At 47.0% G+C, this 12,889-nt stretch overlaps 1 protein-coding gene across 1 annotated transcript in view; it reads left to right on the forward strand.

The window, feature by feature from the left end:
• EEIG1 (estrogen-induced osteoclastogenesis regulator 1) overlaps positions 1-7,678 on the forward strand; it is a gene marked incomplete at both ends in the record, with an annotated part of 30,857 nt that extends 23,179 nt beyond the window's left edge. The window contains 8 exons of the mRNA XM_082009101.1: positions 340-456; positions 958-1,004; positions 3,499-3,653; positions 4,800-4,904; positions 5,171-5,360; positions 5,541-5,662; positions 6,677-6,746; positions 7,633-7,678. Coding sequence (XP_081865227.1) covers positions 340-456; positions 958-1,004; positions 3,499-3,653; positions 4,800-4,904; positions 5,171-5,360; positions 5,541-5,662; positions 6,677-6,746; positions 7,633-7,678 — 852 coding nt within the window. The remainder of the gene's footprint in view (positions 1-339; positions 457-957; positions 1,005-3,498; positions 3,654-4,799; positions 4,905-5,170; positions 5,361-5,540; positions 5,663-6,676; positions 6,747-7,632) is intronic.
• Positions 7,679-12,889: the final 5,211 nt, after the last annotated feature.

Genomic DNA, 12,889 nt, shown 5'->3' on the forward strand with positions numbered 1-12,889 from the left:
TTTTTTCCACATCGTTGACCTGGTGCCTTCCATGTCCTTGGTTGTGCAATGGCTGCGGGCTGGTTAACACTGTCCTGGCCAGCACCACTACTGTATGGCCTTCCTCCGCACGGGGCTGGTTTCCTGAAGCCTCCAAGTGTCTACCTGGCTTGGGATTAGGAATGTGACCCTGCCCATCCTCGAGAGTAGGTGGTCTTCACAGCCACGACTCTGTGTGTACTGGTTCCTGTTTCTGCTCACAGATGCACTTTTTCCCTTTGGATTGTGTGACACCGTGTAGCCCTTTATTGAGTAATTTTTGTTCTCTCCCCTTCCCCTCCATTGTTTTCTTGGCTACAGCTGGGCTTTGCTGATCTAAATCTGGCAGAATTTGCGGGTTCTGGATCCACAGTCCGTTGCTGCTTGCTGGAAGGATATGATACTAAGAACACCCGACAGGACAACTCCATCCTAAAGGTATGGCAGCTAGTACTGCCACAGTGGAAATCCTGCTATTGAATTCAGAAAGATCACAGCTAGAGTGCAGTGCCAGGCCTGAGAGAAGGTCCTGTTATGTACTGAGACAAGACTCTGCTTTTAAGCTGCTAGTCTGACTTAGGAAGCTTCCCATTATCTGAGTTGCCCTTTGATATCTTGGCATCCATTTGGCCAAGTGATGACCCTCGATAGCATTCTTTGTCATCAAAGAAACCATGAACAGGAGCCAGGGGGGAAGTTCGAAGTGCATTGTTAGGGTGGCCAAGCTGGTGTCTTGCTGAGCCACTGCAACATGGAGTTACTGATGCCAGTAATTTGGGGCAGGGAGGGAAATACCCTGCTAAATCCCTGAAGCTGATTTCCTTTGGAAAGAAGCTAGGTCTTGCTAATCTTTACACCTAGCCCTCGACCTCCTGGCTGTTGTGAAGTGAGGAGCTCACTGCAGCATGGCTAACTATGTACCTTGTCCCCCCTCTCCAGGTCACGATCGGAATGTCCCTGCTCTCGGGGGACCCCTGCTTCAAAACGTGAGTTTCTGGGTGCTTGCCCCATTCTGGGCAGACCAGGACACCCAACTCTTTTGCAGCTCTCTGCTGGAGACTAATATTGATGGGGAGCAGGAAAAGATGCCCTTGATGTTGGGAAGTACAGGGGAAAGCTTGAAACTGGTTGTGTGGATTGCTGAATCAGCCAGAACAGCATAGCCAGCCTGTGCTGTTAAGTGGTTTGTTCGCTGCTCTGGTTTTCCCAGCTTGGTTATTAGTTGTGCACAGTATTTCCTCTGCTAGTGTCAGCTAGGTTTTGGAAACCCACGGACGTTGATGACATCCTTCACACAAAACATGAAGTTTAGAATTTCTCATGGCTCTGGGGCTGGTTTTGCTGACCTCTGAGAAGGGAAAGGTCAATGAAGAAAACAGTCTTGGAAATGGATGTACTTCAGCACATATCACGCAGGATAAAGATCTTGAATTGAAACAGCAACAAAAATAGTGCAAGGCTGAAACATTTTAATTCTCCTTTTCTTCTACAAGGACACAGGTTCACAATTTGTATTAATCAGCAGAGAAATTGCAATCACGTACCTTTTTTTTAATACATCATGATAGGAAAGAATAAGTACAGTTAAGCTATGAAGCAGTTTTGTTGCTTAAAGAATTGTTGGGGGATCAACTAACAAATACACCGACAACATCTACCTTCATACCGTGTTGTAGCAGTACCTTGCATTCTTATCTTGCATTCATTAGCTTGCATTCTTGTTATAAAACGCTGCATAATTTTTGGTATGTTTATTTTGCAAATGGCTTTTCACAGTGCTGCAGCGTTTTCTGAGACTTGCAAACCCTAAATGCAGTGTCATCTGATTCTGAAAAATTTCTGCTTCAGCAGGAAGTGTAATAAAGAAGTTTTGGATATCTTAAACCATAACTTTATAAAAGTAACAGATGTTTTAAATCTAGGGTACCAGGATGTCTGACAATAATATGCCTGACAAAAATACCTGTTGCTCCTTCACTGTGGAAGCAAGTTCCACTGTTAGAATGTCTGAAAATTATACAGAATTGGATATATATATATCTCCATTTAATATAAGTAGTGTCAGTCTGAAAGTCAAACCTCCTAATTTTCTTAAAGGATTTTTGCAGTCACTCCCATTTTTTCCTTACATGTTGACAATGTGCAAACGTCTAAAAATGGAAGCTTTGCACGTAGAATAGTCCTTGATCAGTAGAGCTTTTGAGAAATGGCACTCATTAGAGGATTAGGCAGGAATTAAACTGTGCTGGGAAATCACTTCCGAGCAGTGACTTTCTGCAGCGCTCAGATGAACCTTCTCCTCCTGGGTGTCGTAGAGGGGGGCAGAGCAGGCTGAGCAGCCTGAGCTGACAGACCCACGGGCTGCTCCAACAGCTGCTGCAGGAACAGTTTGCTTGATTAAGGCTGTAAAGGCCTTATTAACCTGTGAAGCAAAGTCCCCAAAGTACCCGGGTGCTTTATCAGTAAATCACTGATAATGTGATTAGGAAGGGTTTTTTTTCCTGGTGAAGGCATGCTGTGGGTTTCCTGAAACCTTTATAGCTGCCCATCTAAAATATTCTCAGTGCTTTATTCTTTCTCCCCAAATACTGCAAAGGTCCTCTCATGTAGCATCTTCCCTCTGAGCTCCAAGTGAGACAAATAAAAGTTTTTCTTTCTTACTCCTCACTTAAAAAGCATAATATGATCCATTAGTTCCAGTTCAGACATCAGGCTACAGGGAGGTTAGGGCTCCAACAGGAATATTCACTTTACCACACTGCACATGCCATGGCTTCCACCCAAAAACACTTCTGCAGGAAGGGAGGGGGCTCCAGGCACTCGCCGCTCTGCCCTGCAGTCAGCATTTACAAAGGGATGTTGGGAACACACAGAATAACCAGAAAAATAATTTTGACAGCTGGAAAAACACTTTAGTCTCACTGAAAAGGAGTTTAATCATCAGTTAAAATGGAAAGGTTATTTGATCGCTGTAAAAGTATTCTCTTAGGGGGATGGGGCTGCTCAGATAAAAAGGCTTTTTTTTTTTTTACCTGATCTAGAAAGGTATAACAAAAGGGTTCTGGAATTTAGAGCTGAACAACAGCAAACCGGCTCCTGTTCGTGAGGCCAACAGGTCACTGGACATGTGTTGGGGGAAAAGGGCAGCTCTAGCTGGTCTTCTGGAGGATAGTGTGGGCTCTGTATAAATGATTTCATGCTCCCTTTTTGCCTTGATTTACCTCAGAAACTTGCTTTTCCTTGTAATGCAGTCCAGATGCAGTACGAGGTAGGGAAGACCAGTGTCTTGCATGTAGGAAAGCAAACCCCAATGTCATGCTGTGTCACTGCCAGCTTCCCCCCACCACGAAAGGTGGGTGCAGGTGCGGGGACCCTCTAGAAAGAGCAGAGTGGGAACAGCCAGAGTGGGAACAGCCGGAGTGGTGGGGTGATTCCCATCCCTGCCTGGCAGTTTGTAACCTTCTTTGCTCCTGATTACAGGCCTCCTTCCACCGCCAAATCCATCACCATACCGGGGCAGGACTCTACCCTGCAGCTGACCTGCAAGGGCGAGGGAACCACAAGCAGCAGCAGCAGTTCAGCCACGATTGGCTCTCTGCGTCAGACCAAACCAAGAACTGCCATTCTCAGCTCGGGTATGAATGCCCGTCCTGGAGCCATGCAATGCTTGGCTGTGCCTGGACACTTTTTTGTTTTTCCCAGCAGTTGCAAGCACGGAAATTCTTTAATTTTTCATGTTTTCCCGCACCTGTCCTCACTCCTCTGCTCATTAAGAAAATTGAGGAAAAACAAAACCATCTATTAAGGTTGAGGAGAGGAGGCATGAATCTTTGCCACATGCATATTTCTGTTAGTGGAGAAAAAGCAATTTGCTTTTTTCGCTGGGAATTTAATAATTCATGTGTTGCACTCTTCCCTGCTTTCCACTGTGTTCAATGACACTTAACATTGTTCTCCACTCAGCTATTCTGTTGCTCAGACTTATCTTCTAGAAAAGTTCCTCTGAAGGTTTTGGAGGTTGGTTTGAGGTCTAATGGCCTTGTTCCAGCTGCTGATGCAGAGTTCTTTGGCTTCTCTGAGCCCGTTTTCAAGGGCACTGCATTTTCCCATAGTTTTTTTTCCTTCCCAGCACACTCCAAATGGGCCGGCAGATACGCTGCACCAAAACAGCACTCCAGTCTCATCACCTCTGTGACTTAGCACTGTGTGCAAGTGCTCTTCTTGAAAAGCTGGCTAGTACGTTACGCTTGTGCACTTTTGCATAAGCTTGCTGCAAGGGAGACAAGCGGGGCAATAGCAAAGGAGCAGGGGTTATGCTGAGGTTTCTGTATCAAATTCAGATGTGATTTAAATGGCGTGGGCTCTCTCACAGGTAATAGAAGGGGAAAGATAGTGACAGGAGAAACACCCAAATGGAGGTTTTAATACTTTACTGCCGGGGGCCATTTAAAGTTTTCTTAGTCTTATCTTAATGCTTTTAACGATGGATAGCCTCAGATACTACCTGTCCTTCTAGATCCTTCAAGCCCCCAGAGATGCTTGTAAATTCAAGCACTGGATGCTAGGATTAGTCATAAGCTTGACAGAAAACTTTATTGTTTTCTTCCCTACTCCCCAGCTGCTTCTAAGGTCTATGCTAGCCTGTACAGCAGGGCTCTGCCAACAGACTTGCCTTTTTCTTGATCTAGCATCCCAAGATCAGCCTCCAGTCCAAGGTGATCAGCAGGCAGTGTGCTGTCTTGGTAACTGTGTAAGTGGAGTGCCCTGTTATTCCTTGGCAGGTGTCCCAGAAGAACCGGATCAGAATCTGTCCAGCCCAGAGGAAGTCTTCCACTCGGGGCACTCGCGGAACTCCAGCTATGCCAGCCAGCAGTCCAAGATCTCCGGTAACCATTGATGCATGTGGCTGTGCCAGCACTGGCCCCATCCCTTTTTCTTTCCTGCAGCGAGCTCTTGAGAGTGATGTGCAGCCATTTATCTTATCCTGCTGTAATATTAGAGTCTCCTGTTCAGTCTCTGCAGATGAGTTCATAGATGTATGTCTAAACCTTGGTATATGGGAGCAGAAATGCTGCTTTGAAACTGCCCTTCCTGTTAACTGTGCTGCCAGGAAGGGGAGAAGATCTGATTTGTAATCACTTTGTGTTTGCAGGTTACAGCACGGAACACTCCCGTTCTTCTAGTATGTCCGACTTGACCCATCGCCGGAATACCTCCACCAGCAGCAGTGCGTCCGGAGGGCTGAGTATGACGGTGGAGTGTCCTGAGGGAGAGAGGGACCACAAACTAGAGAAGCCACCTCGCCCTCCCCGACCAGCCCTTCTGCTGGACAGACCCTCCCGGTAGGTAGCTGAGGAGCATAGTGCCTTCTCTGGGAAGGTGAGACAGAACCTACTCCGTTGTCTCCATGCAGTGGTAGATTGGATTGTAGCTGCTGAGAAGGATATTATTGCCAAGGAGAATATCTGAAAATCTGTGTTTTGAAAAGCTGAGTAAGTTTTCCCCTTATTTTCTCTCCCCAGGAGGAAAAAGGATTCAGTAGAGAGTCACCCAACCCGAGTGGATGATACCAGGATCGATGCTGATGATATAGTGGAGAAAATAATGCAGAGTCAGGACTTCACAGATGTCAGCAATACTGAAGGTGAGAGGATGACTCTCAAAGGGGAGGTCTTGGCTGTTCTTTTAGCAAGGCTGCCAAGCTTTTACAGTCAGATCTGATCTGCCGTGGACTCCCTTCCTTTGACAGCAGTTTGCTTTCAGTGCCTGCTAGGTGTTTCTATGGTAGGTAAACAAACCATGTGGATCTGAGCGCTGCGCATCCATTAGCAAATAGCACTTGCTGCTGTTCCACATGCTACAGCAGAGGCTAAACAGTAGCTCAGACATACAGGATGAGAGGAAAAAAAAACCTGATTCTTCAGTGCAGTGGAAATCAGTTACATCAGCTGTCTGCACTGCTCTAGTGGCTTTTGTCCAGGGTCAGCCCAAGGGTATTTATTAAAGTAGGAGAGCACAACTGGAGGGGAAACAGCATGTCTCTGCAAAAAGATGGCAAGAAAGATGGGTCACAGTTTGCTGTGACCAGGTCCGAGAGCCTTGAAAGGGATTGTCTCCATTGCAGTCACAGCATCTGTGAAGAGAAAACTAATAATATCACTGCATTTTTTTTTAATTTTCTGGTTTAGCCTAGAAATCATTCTTTTTCATCTAGTTGGGGTTTTTCGTTAAGGTTTTAAACTTGAGCCTACCTTCTTATTAGTACTTCTATAGTCACCTTAAATCAGCACATATGGCAACATTCTTATTATATGGGGATTTACACCTCACTCAGCATGGGTTAAAACTAGACTGAATGTAGCCACCTCTCACCAGCAGAACAGGCTGAGTTTCTCCTCCAGTGAGCCTCCAAAAGTATCATGAGGCCCCACATCTCGTCTATTCAGACGTGTTTAAGCTGACCAAGAACTTGTATCAATGGATTTGCCTTTTCAAGGCATTTCCGCATTACTGTGGGAACACCAGAAGGTGTGCACATGCATTCCCAGAAACGCACTTGTTCCTGTGCTGATCGTTGTGTAATGCGGCTGGGAGGGGAGCACCTGGCAGCTGTTGGTAGTTCTGGATTTTGATGTCTTACTTCCTTTTCTATCTGCAGACAGTAACCTGAGGTTGTTCGTGAGCAGAGACGGCACAACTACATTGAGTGGTATTCAGCTGGGAAACAGGTAGGCTTCCTGAAAGGCTGTCAGGCAGAGGCACTCCAGAGAGATTAGTCAGCTCTTTATACCCATGAAACTTTCACCTTTTGCTACAGGAGAGAATTCTAAACATCATGTGCTACGTGGTGGCTTTATTCCCACATTAACACCCGTGGGATCCCTCTGGTGACAGGCTACAGCTGCACTGGAGGATGAATGCAGTTTTCAGCAGGAGCTCAGAAGGATAACGTGATCCTAGTTGTTAGATCCAAGAACAGAAGTAAGGAGTAAAAGGACAAAACGGTAGAAGTTGGTTCCTGCTGGCTCCTGTGCCTGACTGAAGGCAGGGAGCTTTGCCTCCTGCTGGCCTGCAGCAAAAATGCAGCGGCCGCGTTTACTGTCCCTTTTCCCCGCCTCCTCCGTCTTTGACGAGGGCTTGTTCTCTCATTAAAGACTTCTGAACAAATAAAACTTTTTCATGTCACAATAGCTCTTAGTACAGTGTCTTGGCTAGTTGTGTTTGAGGCTTTATAACACCTTTTAAGGTTTAAAAAACCAAAAGCAATAATGGTAATGCAAAGATGTGTCAAGTCGGTGACCAAAACTGGGAGCAAAGCCAAGCCAGGAACACTGGCTCTGTGTGCAGGATACTCCCCTCTTTTCTCCGTCCTTAAGAAGGATTCATGCATTGCACCCGGCTCTTTCAAGTGCTCTAGTGTTAGCTTGCCACGTAGCTGTCTGTTTTGTGTTATGAGGGTTGACTTCTTGCCAGACTGACTCGTTATTTTCAGTATCTTGTGTGGGGTTAGAGGGTGATGTTTCTGACTGGAGAGCTCCAAATAAGAACTTGCTTGCTCTACATGACTGAGGAAAATAACCTGGCTTTCTCATCATCTTCCCCTCTGCACCCCAGGGTCTCATCTGGAGTTTACGAGCCAGTGGTGATTGAAACCCACTAAATGTGAAGAACAGGGTAGAGCTGCTGGAAACAGGCCCCCTACCCAGTCCGCTGCCACATGGATGCCAACCTTTACCTCTCTTCATGCAGCATTCCAGAAGGGATTTCTCCACACCCCTCCCCATACATTTGCACTGCAGAACTACTCCGAGACCACTCCAGATCATGCACTTTCTCTGCATTGGCATTACCCTTCTCTGCTTCCCGGTTCTTCCAGTGCCTGCCTTCGCCCCGGTTTCTGATCAGATGCAAAGTGTCTATTGGGCTTATTCTTAGTCCTAGGGGACATTGCTCATCTGCATCTCTCACTCCACCCATTCACTTGCAACAGGGGACTTCTCAGCTTCTTTATCCCCAAAACATTGGGTTATACCACTGTGAACTCTTCAAACCACTAGGGGAGGGGGGAAGCCATTCTAACCAAACCGGGAGCTGCTTGTTGGTGACACGGTGAAATGGCCACTTGCAGGATGCTTTATTCCGTTGACGCTGCAAGGGAACTTCACCTTCCAAGGCAACGGTTTTACTGAACAAGGTATGCTATCGTGTGCACTTCACCTTCCTACCCTCAAATCCCAAAACATCCTCTTCTCATAGGAAATATCTCCCAAAAGTGCATTTCAGAAAACTACCGCAATCCATATGGGAGTTGATAAATGGTTAAATGCTAGTGCTTGTTATACCACTAACTGCATTACACCCTTCCACTGCTGGGCATGGAAGGACAGTGTTCATCTATTAGCATTAGCAGGAGCACTTTAGAGGTTCCAGATTTTACCTGGAGGAGGCTTCTACTTGCTGTTCCAGGAGTGTAATCCCTGTTCGCTGGACTGATTCAGCAAATAGTCACTGTTGGAGCTTGGGATACAAAGCCTCTTTTTTTTTTTTTTTTTTTTTTTTTTGTCTCAGGAAGGGAACTGCCCTTCTTGGGACTGTGAAAAGAATCTGGTTATCTGATAGCCCTCCCCTGGGCCAGAGCAGGATGCAGTTGACTGCAGTGGTCTCTCCGTTGTGGTGGTGATTAACAATTGCCTCTCTTGGCCTCGGCCAGTAAGGGAATTGGTGTTGGTTGGCCTTTCTTGCCCTGTCAGCAGGGATCTATGCCTGAGCTGGTTCCTTTGGGGGCTGGGAGAAGCCACTGTCTCTGCCTTCGAAGGTAGAATGCGTGTGTTCTGCTGTGTTAGCCACAGCAGCCGTTCTTACCTGCTCTGTGGTGAAAGAACTCTTCTGACAAGGCTTCAAACAATTTTCTGGTTGATCTTTCAGTTGCTCTTCTTTGTGTTTGGTTTCTGCAGTTGACACTTTAGCTGCCTTTTTTCCTTGCAGTTTGTGGCAGAGATGTTGGTCCCTTTCAGGTCCCACTTACAGATTCTCCTGGCAGCTGAATTGCAAACGAGGATCTGTGCAGACTCCAGCCGTGGGCCGTCAGCAGGCTGTGCTTGCAGCCCTTCCTGTACAGAGTCTCTCAGCTGATAAGCTATTTCTGTGTAGTGCCCTTTCCTCATTTGACAGTGTACTGTAGTAGCACTCAGCAGCCATGCACTGGGAGCAGTGGCATGCTCCTGGGCATGGCTGGGAACATGCCCTCCTTGGACACACACATGTGCGCGCACATTCGCACAGGCACACTCTTGTCTCATTCAGCAAGGAAAGACTTGTAACTGATCACATTGTCGTTCAAATTCTTAGTTATTGTAAAGCCTTTTTTTAAAGGACAGAAAAAAAAGATTAATTGTGGTCTTTGTGGCCAGAATGCATGCAGATGAGCCACTGGAAAAGGGAATTTGGCAGAATGAGAAACAAGGAATGAAAGGGCTTTGATTTATAAATTTTTTTTTTTTGCCCTGCTAGCTAAGGATGGCTGCATGGGGAGGGTGCTAGGCAGTGTGGCAAAGCTATACAGCTGCTTACTCTATTTTGACGGTTTCTCTCTTCGAGTCAGGAGGTTTCTTTCTGTATTTGGACAGACTACATATAGGATATTGATCTCTCACCCTTTCCCTTCAAAGGAAGCTAATTTGGATTAGGGTAAGAAGGGGTGCGACACCACCTTGGTATGGTTTAACATAGGGAAAAAGTACTGGATCTTTTTGAGTCTGTCTAGAACAAAAACTCTTTCACACTTGCTGGTGTTTTTTAGTGGTGATCTCTTCCTCATTCAGTCTGGGTAGGTTTGGCACTCACTAGCAGGCTGGTGAGCATCCTGCCCTGTTCCCGGGATGATGCATGTCTGCAGGAAGGGGAGAACTGCTTGCTTTTCTCTCTCCCTGGGAGCTCTGCCAGAAAGCCAGCCAAGCCTGGCCTGTCCCTCTGCCCAGGTCAGGGGGAGGGCAGAGCAGGCTTGCCCTGCGGTGGGTGTTCCTGCCCTGTCTGTGGATGGCCGTGTGGGGCCGAGGGTCAGGCTGCTCCCCAGGGGCCGGCCCCCTCGGGAAACAGAGTCCAACCAGGACTTGAAAGGAGCAAACATAAGGCAGGAGGGTGGCCAAAGCCCACCTCACTTTTGGTGCTTTGCTCCTGTTCCCATGAAGAACAATGGCAGTCACAGTCAGAGCAGTTGGGAACCCAGGGCTTTCTTCTGGGCTTCCATTGGCAAGAGTTGGCTGCTCTAAGGCTCTGGCAGTTTGGCACATCACAAAAGCCCCAGTGGGACAGAGGGAGGAATCGCTTCCCAGTGAAGCAAGAAGAGAAGCAGTTGAGCTTTTCAGAAAGCTGATCTCATTGTCCCAGGCTGGCAGAGGCATAACCTGCTCCATTGCATAGCTGTGGCCAACCTGGGCACATCTCTGACTTCTCTTCCACATCACTGCTTGGCACATCACTGCTTGCATTTTTGATAACTGTGTCTCATAGGGTATCTTTTCCTTGTCTCCACGTTGTTATTGACTCCACAGACCCTGGTCTTTATGTAGCTTTTAATTCTCCTGCCCCTTGTTTTGAGTAAGAAAGCAGCCCTAGTCATTCAGCCTGGTGCAGCACAGCCAGAGCTGGAGCACCCAGAGCAGACGCGGAGGGAGAAAGGAGCAGTCTGTTCCTATTTCTAAATCCCACACAGAGCTCCCGCTGCACAGCCATCACAAGTGATGCCTAGCAGCCCCTGGCTGGTGGTGGCCGTACGAGGCAGTGGTGATAGAAGTGGGGTCGCTTGTCTTGCAGACTCGCTGCCATCTCTCGGGAAGCTGCGTCTTGCGAGCACTTTTTCCTTGTGGCATCACTGCCGTCTGTTCCTTGTTGGACTTTGAACATTTAAGAAGTGAATCAGTTTCCAGACCCAAACCGCTGGCTAGTTTCCTTTTGGGTGTTTTGGTTTTTTTTTTTGTGAAGTTTATTGAAAATTTTTTTTATAAACCCAGCAGGCTGGTGGTTTTTTGACTGCATTATTGTTTCATTGATATTTTATTCCTGGGGGGCTGAGCGGGGATGTTCTTCCCCACATCGTTCCCCTTCTCAGGGGATTCAGAGGTGGCTTAAACAAGTAAAAGGACTTTATTGGCAAGACTCTGCATCCCCTGGGTTTCAGACGCTGGCGAGCAGGGCTGCACATGCCTGGCTGAACCTGGAGAGCAGAGCTGGCTCTCTGCTCCAGTCTCAGGGCCAGGGAAAACGTGTGGGCTCTGCTCTCCCAGTTTCTGGACCTTTAGCTGGTGGAAGCCCATTGCAAAGAGTTGGGAAATTCAATGTAACTTTTTTACTAACTTTTTTTTTAAACCAGTATAAACTGAGTGAATGCCCAGAAGAATAGGCTTAGTTGTGGCTTGGTGAATGAGATGGGTTTCAATTGGACATTGTGATGGAAAAAGGGGGAGAAGGATGCTGCTCCTCCATCTTCTTTGGCACTCTATGGTCAGCACTTTAAGTGGGAGCCTTCGTGCTGTCCTAGCCCTCAGTGTGATGGGCAGCAGGCGTGTGATCTCTTCCCCCCTTCACCCCCCCGTTGCCACATCACTTTGCCCCCTGCAGAAAGTTAATAAGCCCTTTTAAATGTTTGCTTCAGTTTTTAGAGGGTTCTGAACCGGGCTGAGACCTGAAAAAAATACATATTTCATTTGCATCTTAATAGGAGGGGTTGACTTTTTATTTATTTTGTCGTTGCTGTTTCTTTTTAAACTGGTGGCTGTGCAGCTGGACTCTGCACACGCTGTTGTGAACCTCTGGGAAAACCTCACTCCAGGTACGCTAGAGCACCTAGGTTAAACACCCCTCCTGGAGAGGGGTCCCCGCTCCCCTCCTTGCTGCCTTACCTGGGAGCTGCAAATTTGCTCTCTGCCCCTCCTGCCCCATCCCCTGCCACCCCTCCTAGTCTCTAGCTGCATGAGTTCTTGCTCTGGTGACAGCCCTGTGGACAAGGCTGGTCCCCAGGGGCAAGTTCCTACAAACACTGCCTGGTCGCAGGTGTTTGTCCTTGAAAAGCCACTTCCTTGCTGGGGAGGGGGTTGATGAGCGCAGAAATTCCCCCCTGCTTCCCTCCCAAGAGCTGCATCCTCCATCAGCCCACCCGCGCCATCCGAGCCCGATGCCCTCCGCAGCTCCGCGTTGCGTCGCCCCTGCCCTGTCGGGAGGGAGCAAATGTGGAAACCTGGGAAATAAAAAAGGAATTTGGATGAAGCTCTGAGTGAGAGGTGTGGCTGAGCCTCGTAACTTGCCTCAAACACAAGGAATAACAGTAGAGCCCGTATTTTTGTGGGGGGAGGGAGGGGAAGGGGAGATCATGTTTTATTTTCTTGAAAGTTGGTTGAGCTCAGTGATCTTCAGATGAGGCGCGCACTTGATTTATATCAGATTCTATAGAGAGATTGCTGATATTTTTGGAAAGGGAATGGGTCTATGCAAACTTCCAAAATTGCTTGAAAGATAGTTTAACATTTTTTTACTTTGAAATCTAAAGATAAATCTAACTTTTTTCTTAAAGCAGAAGTGCGTTTAGAAAGAGAAGCTACTTCCACTGCTCTATTTTGATGATGATTCTTGGAAAGTTTGGGCTGGAGGGAATGACTATTTTTCACCATTTTTATCTTGCTCCTCTAGTTTTTTGTTTCTTTTTCTAACGGAACGCTGTGCCGTCTTTGATTCAACAGATCGTGTTTGTATTTTCTGTATCTGGTTCCTAATGTAGAGAAATAACAAATATATGAGGAAATCAATATAATGTCAATTGTTGTTATGGTTTGGGGGAAAATAAAGGTTTTTGGTACTTCACACTGATTCTTCTTGCTTT

The sequence above is a fragment of the Phaethon aethereus genome, assembly GCF_964289735.1.
Source record: "Phaethon aethereus genome assembly, chromosome: 20".
Classification (NCBI taxonomy): Eukaryota; Metazoa; Chordata; class Aves; order Phaethontiformes; family Phaethontidae; genus Phaethon; species Phaethon aethereus.